Consider the following 9,774-nt stretch of genomic DNA (forward strand, 5'->3'; position numbering starts at 1 on the left):
TAGGATACATGTAACAAAAAAATGTACAATTTCATGAAGACATGCCACGAGAACACGGTAGCTGCCACGCTAGTCATTTGTAGAACAAAGTAGCAAACATTTGCAAGCAGCACCAGTTTCAAGCACACATTTGCCGACAAAATGAAAAGGTACAAAAAAAGCTAGAAAAAAGGGAAAAGTGTAAAATAACTTAGGAAACTGCAACAGCACATTTGACAACAAATTTACTAGATATAATCATCACCAAACTGCTGAAGGACACAGAAAAACACAAGTAGCCTAAGAAGTCGGGAAAAATATTGGTATGAGCAGACGCAATAAAATGTCAATTAGTGTCCAATGCAAAACCAATGTCCAGCTGCCGATCAAATTTAAGCGAACCAATATCCCTATTCAAAAGAAAACTTAAGTTTAACTACCAAAATCAGGTGAAAGGATTTGCAACATCCACCCCCTACATGTCCACAAAGAACTCCAACTATACCCCACACAAAATATGAAAGCAATCAATATGATCAGGCAGTGGCAGCAGCGCCAGAAGCAGCAAGTCGCTTCCTAGCCTCCTCAATGATGCTGAGCTTGATACCTTTGCCTTTGGGAAGGGAAACCCATGGCTTTGTCCCCTTGCCAATGGTGAATACATTGCCAAGGCGAGTTGCAAACTCATGACCAGTTGCGTCTTGGAGGTGGATTGTCTCAAAACTACCCTTGTGCTTCTCCCTGTTCTTGATGACACCAACACGGCCCCTGTTCCTTCCACCAGTCACCATCACCACATTTCCAACATCAAACTTGATGAAATCCACAATCTTGTAAGTCTCCAGATCAAGCTTAATGGTGTCATTTGCCTTGATAAGAGGGTCAGGATAACGAATTGTACGACCATCATAAGTATTCAGATAAGGAATGCCTTTATGCCCAAATTGAACAGACCGGACCTTGCATAGCTTGAACTGCAAAGGAAAAAAAAAAAAACAAAGGATTTCTAAGACAATTCTAAATAAAGATATCTTGATTAGAAGTATTATAATGTAGTCTGACTTAAATTTATTTAAGCACCTACATTTCTATGTATGAATCCCTGTAATAATTAATCCCTCTGTTGTTTCAAAAAGGTAAGATATGGGATATAACGTATTCTACATTAAACATTAGTTTTAGATAGCTTATGAATTTATCTAAAAAAAGTATTGAAGGATCAAAAACTACAGCACAGAAAGCCAATTCAATGCAAAATACAAAGCCAAATAAATGATTATAGCTGATGGAAAATTTAATACTGGGAATCACTGATCGCAGGCAATTTTCATTTTGAAAGACTAATATGTTAATAGGGAAGCAAGGACACACTTAAAAACTACATATCTAGGTAGAGGTGGCAACTGGGTTGGATCAAACATAAGTCAAAAATCTGTCCACTTGAACTCAACCTGTTTATTAAATGGGTCAAAAAAATCCAGATCTGAACCTAACCATTTTATAAAACAAGCTACCCAACCAAACGTATAATGGCTTGCATCAAGTTAAACAGGTTAAGCACTGCCACTCCTACATCCGAGGTTCTTTGACAGGTGAACTAGGGACAGATCCAACTTTTATCCTTTTTCTTTATATAAGGAGTGGCTGCCCAGTACTTGAACCCATGCCGTGGCACTTTTCAGCCCAAGCCTTTAGCATTGCACCGAGCAATGGCCCCGCATTAACTCTAAACTACAACTTAGTGGAAAGAGGGGAAGAAGAGTTCCTTCGCACAGATATGAAACGCATGAAAATCCTAGCCATTGTAACAATGAATAAGTGCACAATCAAAAGATATCAAACACAGACCTTAGCCTCCTCATCTCTGATTGAGTGGAGACGAAAACGCCCCTTGGTGTCGTAAAGAAGCCGAAAATTCTCATTTGTCTTTGGTATCGATACAACATCTAAACACCACAGATTAAAATGCCATAGAAATACCAATAGTCAATATTTTCAAAAGAAAATCTATAAATGTGTATGTGACAAGAAAGTTCAAGAATAAGCATACCCATGAAACCAGCTGGATAGGTTTTGTCAGTCCTGACCTTTCCATCAACCAGTACATGTCGTTGCATCAGAATTGCAATGACTTCACGGTAAGTAAGAGCATATTTCAATCTGTTTCTTAGGATAAGGATTAATGGTAAACATTCACGAGCCTTATGTGGGCCAGAAGATGGTTTGGGGGCCTAAAGATAGTCAATTCACTCAGTAAGTATCCCACAGAGAGAGAGAGAGAGTATTCTGTAATTTTTCATTTTTATTAAAGAAGGAGAAGACAGGTTGAACTTTCATGGACTTACAAAAGCACCACCAAGCTTGTCTAGCATCCAATGCTTTGGGGCATTGAGCCTCTTCAAATGCTTCTTCAATCCCCTAGCCTGAAATGCACCAAAGAACTCTAAATTAGACAGCAACGCAACAGAATACCAAATAAATAAATAAATAAATAAAATTTATGAAAGCAAGGACATGGATACAAACATCACACCGCACTGGTATTACAAATCTTGAAAAATAGGATTAGATGCAGCTAGGATACATTCATTATATATTAACCACATCCATGTATACATACATACATGTATGTAGGCATGTTTGTATGCATGTGTAACAAAGAGCATTCATAAAGCATCGTAGTTATCATAATAGGACAGTCCATACAAATTTTATGAGCTCATTATATAATTATCATTCAAGTTAATATACAACAACTCATACTCCATATTTTAATTTTAATGTCCTAAAACTATTCACCATTAAAAGGCCAACATTGAAAAAAGAAAGTAAACACCTTCCCCCTCATATTTGGAGGAATCAGGGGAGTATCTTTTGTACACGAACAAGTATCCAGGGTGTTTCTTAAATTTTGGGAAATAGGATGACTTGCACAAGTATTGGACATGTATCCCAGAAATATACAACAAATATCAGCATCTAATATGTAACTGATATGGACATGGCGTGTGATTTGAAAAATAAATGCTTTCTAGAAATCATTACTAGTTAATTTGTCAGTTCAATTCAAACTGCACCAGAAGAATGATGATAGATTGGCCATTGGTGACAACCTGGAGCTTTAAGAAAATCTTCATTACAGAATTTTTATGGAGTACCCATATTTGCTGTTCAACTAGACAGTAAGAAAAAGCCATAGTTCTAATTCTAAACCCTCAAAATAAAGGCAACTTTACAGCCAAATACTAGAAAATAAAGAAAAACTAAAAATGAAATAAGGGATTACAAAACACAAGAGATTGTATGCTATGCCATTCACCTTTTTAATTTATAAATGTTAATAGGCCACCCTATTGTGCTCATTGCATTCTTGAGCAGCTCATAAGGCATTTAAGAACCCAGCAATAATTCACTCAATTGCCAGATCCATTCAATATCCCAGCGCCTAATCAAAATGCTTTAGATTCCAAAAAGACAACCAATGTAGGACTAAATAAGGGTGTTAACTAGGATATATTCCTCACTCCTCATTGATATTCTAATCATAATGCATTTATTACTATGCAATAGTTTACCAAATAGAATATTATTTTATTTCAACTATAAGACAAGTCTTAGCCTCCAAAATTTTTAGTCCTTAACGTGACAAATACAGAAATATGGTAACGTTTCACTATATAGTCAAACATAAACAAAAATAATTAAGGATAAAATAATCGTGGAAGATGGAGTAAGGCTGTTGAATATAACAACATGAAAGCTCACCAAACTCCACTTGTCAATATTACTTTAAATCAGCTGCAAGCTGATCAAAAAGAACTTCAAAAAGTTGAACTGAGGAGATATATTACTCTTCTGACATAAGATGAATATGTTGTCAGCATTGGCACAGTACAATGCTTAAAGGAAGAAGTATGCAAGTTCAAGGATCATTTGATTGCCCTAGTAAAATGGTATAGCCTTAACATCTTATCAGCTAATTTTTTGGAGGCATAAGTAAGGTCAAATCTGATTAACGACAAAAACCCATCATACATTTTCTGAATCAGGGAAATCAAATATGGCTAAATTGCAAAACTGTTGCCTTCTTAGCATCAAACTCTGGGACATGTATCTCTGTTTGCTTGACTGGAACTGGATGGACGATCTTGTAGCATCAAATTCAGAGACATATATCTCTGTATGCTGCAACTACAGTTGCTGGAATGTGCTGAGATGCAACAACTCATGTTGTCCCCAACTTGGCTGCAGGATGAGATGCTGCAGCTCAATTGGCACAGTTAGGGTGGTTTGACTGCACCCAAATCCTCAAGCTCCAAGTTCTCTCACTCCCTTCCAAATACCAATCTAATCCCAAGTTTCAACATTATCTCCTCTTCTTTTCCTCACCTGAGCTCTCCTCACTTAGGTTCTGACACTCTGATTGGCATTCTAGCAACCCTTTGATGCCCTAATTTTCGCTGGTTTGTTCTTCAACTCTTTCTTCCTTTTCTCCCATTTACTTTAGCTCTTTAGACTTCTTCATCCAAAAACCGAACAACGAGATGCCCTCCACCTACCATAGCCCTCTTCCAAAACCCTACTTCCTAACCCTAACCCTATCCTAAGCATAGAAGTGGATTTCCATGTCTCTAGCTCTCATCCACCCCCTTCTGTACTACTCCCTACACCCTTGAGCATGAATCTATTGTGAAAACATGAATGATCAAATATCAATGGTTGGATTTTTGTATTTTCTTTTCTTCCCTTTTGAATTTGTGCTCATATTTTTTAACTTATTAGAGATATGCTTGGATTCATGTATCCATTTGTTTCTACTAATTCTTGATCAGTCATCCTCAGATCCATTTATTTAGAGGAGTGGATAAATGTCAATCTAGTGGAGTGGATACATGTAGTCATTCTCTCTGTTTGATCATAGACTTCTTATTTTTATTCTGTTATAGAAATTATTCTTTTCAGAATCTATGTATACTACATGACAAACGCTTAGGTTTCAGTCATGGGATTTTTTAAAAATTTTTACTGTACATGTATATGCAAGGATATGGTTTCATGCTCAAATCATTGCATTAGTGCCACGAGTATTGGTGACCTCTTGAAGATAAAAATCTTTTTCCTTTCGGGGTTTCTTGCTTCATTCTTGTAAGTTATTGGTGAAGAAGAGAATGAATAGGTCAAAGGAACGCAAATAGATACATGTATGAGATGTGATGGTTTAGTTCTTCCTGTTTCCATTTTTGCATTACGTGCTGAATACATTTATATTTGCACATCTAGTTCTTGTTAAACACTATAAAAATATTTCTCAAAAAGAAATATTATAAGCATGTTACAAAGGCAACTGGTTATGCCAACTTTGGTGCTTACCGGACGATATTCTCGCATAGTCCTCTGTTAAAAAAATTCATCTCCATATGTGTTTTATGTAACTTTTTGTAGTTTTCCCCTTAACTTTAATGCTTCTCATCATATAAAATTCGAAACACAATTGCCATTCATTTGAAACCAAATGATTATACTGCCTATAAAATGTCACTTCTATCTGATTACTGCACAAATTGTACTTTCTTTTCTTTCATAAAGTGTCTGCCACTTGCTTTCTTCAATGTTCTTCAGCTGAACATTGGCTAACTATGGTTAGGCATAGTTTCTACCATATGGTGCACTGTAATCGGTATATACTACAAAATTAAGAAATTTTGCTAATCAGATTTAGAAAAAAAATTGCCTTACTCAGGCACTTTTTAATATTTTCTTATTGATAAAGAAGCCATATTATCCAGATGGCGGTCCCAAAATTGAGCCACCACCCAGTGCTTTAAAGGAGTTTGGTTTGGCAGGCTCACAAATTGGTAAAACCATCAATCAAGGTTTAAAATACAGCAATATGGGAGGTTATCGGTCATGTCTCAGAATGGTACATCACTCATGGTATATGAAGGTTTGAAATACCACGGTACACTACAGTACTGTATACCCTGGATAGACTTCAATATGCCCGGGTATAGGGGATATCATACTGCATTAAGGTGAGTTTTCAAACCTTCCAGTGATTCTGATTTTATTCTCAACATCCATTTCTCATGGTTAGCTAGATGCAAGAATTCTAATGAGTCTAAGTAGAAGATAAATGTTTGGCTCTTCGGTCTGAATATTTTAGTTAGATGCACACACTCAAAGGAACACATGACATATATGGCGAGACTATAATTAAAGGTGGGTACATGTGTAAAGAATTTAATTTATTTTGCAAAAACTGAATAGAAATCCAATAAGCATGAAAACATTTCGGTTCAGCAATGGTCAAATTTATATGCACTTTCAGGCTGTAGATAATCTTGGTTTTATATAATGAAACTGGGTCTACATACCAAGTGACCTCAGTTTCCAATCTCTATGATTTAATAAATTGAGCTATGTAGGTATTTGTGATGGTAATTAGATATACTTCAGCTATACTTAAAACTCACCCTCTTGACAAATTGTTGGAGCTAAATGACTGTTCTGAAAATAATGCGTACTCATAAAATGGTGTAAAAAATTGCTGAAGTTCAGTTCAGCTAGTATAAGCAAATTCTGGTGGTTGTTGGATAGACAAGAAGGAAAGTAGCTTGTGAAGGTGATTCTCATCAAGTATAGGTCATGTAAGGCTTTGGTGCTAGCAATAGGCTTAAGCAGGGCATAGGAAGAATGTGTATGACAGAGCTGAGATCAGCAAGAGGCATTGTGACTTGGACATGACGTTTAAGATGTGGACATGGTCAGAGTCATTGTTCTATTTCAATCCATTTCCTAAGTTGAACAGGTTTGCCTGCAACAGGAAGTGTTATGCTAACAGTTGCTATTTGTTTAGTTTTTAGGATACATACATAAAGCTATAAGGTGTGCCGCCATCTACTTGGCTCTCAGTAGGTTGAATCTTTTAAGTTGTTCAGGCCTTCTCAGAATCTATATGGTTTTGAACCTTTTTTTCTTTTGCTGAAAGCTGACTTTGTGTGCCTTCAAAAATTGGCAAGTATTGTGGTTATGCATATCTTATTCTATCTTTAATATAAATAGGTGAATGCACTTGCATATACATGATTATGATACTCCCTTGAAAAATGCTTGTTGGACCGTGAGGGGGCATTTGGTAGCATATAATCCTAATAGGATTACATATAATTTTGCAACAGATAATTAGATTACACTGTTTGTTTCACCATTTTCACAGGTAATGCTGTATTACATGATGCAGCATTACCTCAAAAAGAGGTAATCTGATTACCTAAGGGGAGGTAGCTATGTGATTACATGTATGTAATACAACATTACCTCAAAAAGAGGTAATCTGATTACCTAAGGGGAGGTAGCTATGTGATTACATGTAATTTTGCAACCCTGCAGTCGTGCAATAAGATAACTTTAGAACCAAAATACCCCCATTAAAATAAATTAAAATATATATTAAATAAATTATGGGCAGTCTTCGTTGGTGAAAATAAAAAAGAAAACATAATGGGTGGATCCAGCTGGTGATGTCACAGAAAATGGTTGGATCCCCAAAGATAACTTTAGAACCAAAATACCCCCATTAAAATAAATTAAAATATATATTAAATAAATTATGGGCAGTCTTCGTTAGTGAAAATAAAAAAGAAAACATAATGGGTGGATCCGGCTGGTGATGTCACAGAAAATGGTTGGATCCCGAAATTAAATCCCTATAGAAAATAGACAATAATCAATAAGCAAGGATGGGGGTACTTTGAAAAAATTAGCTTATATTTCATGTAATCTAAATTATATACCAAATACTACAATGTAAGATTCTCTGTTATTTTACAATAATATTACTGCACATACCAAACACTGCAATGTAAGATTCTGTTATTTTACTAGGTAATCACATTCCCTCTGCAATCACATTACCATAGCAACATTACCTATGTAATGCACCAAACGCCCTCTAAGGTTATGACTCATGATAGTTGCTCATAGCTATGGCCTATGGCAAATGTTCATGTAATTACATTAGCTCAGCTTCCTATTATGATTAACTCAGAGGCCCCCACGATTTTAATACTTTCATATCATTATAAACTTTTCTAAGTTATGTCATTTTATGTTGGCTTTGGTTCCTATCATATATGCAGTTTCTTAATTTCATAAATTGGTTTTAGTTTTGATTAGGTGTCATACCTCATCAAAAATTTCACAAAGGAACGTGACGTAGAGAAGAGAAGAGGGAGGGGGTGGGAAAGAAAGTATGAATAATACATGTATGTTTGCAAAGTTACAAGTAAAAATTCTAACTATCAATAGTTTCTCTCTCTCTCTCTCTCTCTCTCTCTCTGGTTAATTCCATGTTCATTCATCTTTAATATGTCAACATATTTAGAACGAAATAAGCATAGGGATAACAGGGATAGGGTTAATGCTTACTACCCTACTCGAAGGGTGAATCACCTCCTACAGTTGATCCAACCAAATAGGTTCTCTGTACTTGCAATTCCCAAATGAAACTCTTCAAACACACGAACACACACATTGAAGGGTGAAGTCACCTCCTATAGTTGATCCAACCAAATAGGTTCTCTGTACTTGCAATTCCCAAATCAAGCTACAGCACTACAGTTGCATGCATTAAAAAATAAAAAAATAAATAAAAAAATCCTGAATCCCGCCTATGATAAGCCTGTGTGGCGTTGGAGCAGTTTTTGTTATTTTTGTTTCTCGACAAACTATTAACTAGAGATTGATATCGAAGATAGCATGTGCATGAATTTTCCGCTATTCTTTGGCTCTATTCTCACTCTATTTTGAAAGCAACAAATCTTTGTTTCCAAATGCTCTCAAGACTTTACAAGCAATTCAAGAAAGAAAGTAATTTAATCATACATGCTGTTTAGTTGGTTTATTTTTCTTCTTCAGTTTTTTTTTCCTAAAAAAAAAAAAAAAGAAAAAAGCATGCTGTAACCGATCCAAGATAATAACCAACCAAGTAATCCTTTCCGTTCCATTCCACAGATAATGAGTGTCTGACATTCCAAACAAACAGATTTCCATAAGAAAAAAAAAAAAAAAAAACCCGCATATAAGATCTAACAAAGAATTTTTAGTTGGAAAGAAAATTTTCAGAGCCTTGCGAACAAAAATCTAAATCCAGTGGCAAAGCTTGCAAACTTTACTCAACCCCGATCGATGGGTTAAAAAGGAGAAGAAGAAGAAGAAAAAGCACACATTAACATTGCTACTATAACTTGGATAATTTGGATTGAGACAAGGACTGAAAAAATCGAACCATTTTGTTCTCCTAACGCAGCAGCCTTCCCCTCCCACCCCTCCTGAAACGTTCGGACCAGCGTGCTTCGGAAGAGCCAAGACCTTTGGCGGCACAGGGAATATAAAGAGGGCTAGGGTTTGGGTGGAAACTCCTGGTGATTACTCGCCGTCTGATCTGAGATGAACGGCGTCTGTGCTGGAATGGCTGAGATGCAGACCGGTTCCTCGATCGCCAAGTCTTTTGACTCCCAGGCCGGTCTGGACTCTGGACGGACCCGGACCGGAGTCTCATAGTTGATATCAAGTTGAAATTGAATGACGGATTATCATTACCATAAAAAAAGACATGTTCCTGGCATTCATGCGTTTGTTCTATCCAATTCCACAAAATTGCATCTTTACATAATAGCTTTATCCTCCTTTTCAATCTTGTTTCGTACCATTCTGCATTGTAAAGCAAAGGGATTGGGAGATTTATAGTGCGTTTTATTCATATTTGAAATCAGAATCAAAATGAATTAGAATGAA

At 36.1% G+C, this 9,774-nt stretch overlaps 1 protein-coding gene across 1 annotated transcript; it reads right to left on the reverse strand.

The window, feature by feature from the left end:
- Positions 1 to 275: 275 nt before the first annotated feature.
- On the reverse strand, positions 276 to 9,399 carry LOC105034384 (small ribosomal subunit protein eS4x). Its single transcript, XM_010909524.3, has 5 exons — positions 9,266 to 9,399; positions 2,325 to 2,402; positions 2,030 to 2,210; positions 1,828 to 1,925; positions 276 to 953 (listed from the first exon to the last, which is right to left on the reverse strand). The coding sequence occupies exons 1-5, from the start codon at positions 9,266 to 9,268 to the stop codon at positions 516 to 518; spliced, it is 798 nt and encodes a 265-aa protein (XP_010907826.1). The 5' UTR covers positions 9,269 to 9,399; the 3' UTR covers positions 276 to 515.
- Positions 9,400 to 9,774: the final 375 nt, after the last annotated feature.

The sequence above is a fragment of the Elaeis guineensis genome, chromosome 1 (assembly GCF_000442705.2).
Source record: "Elaeis guineensis isolate ETL-2024a chromosome 1, EG11, whole genome shotgun sequence".
NCBI lineage: Eukaryota > Viridiplantae > Streptophyta > Magnoliopsida > Arecales > Arecaceae > Elaeis > Elaeis guineensis.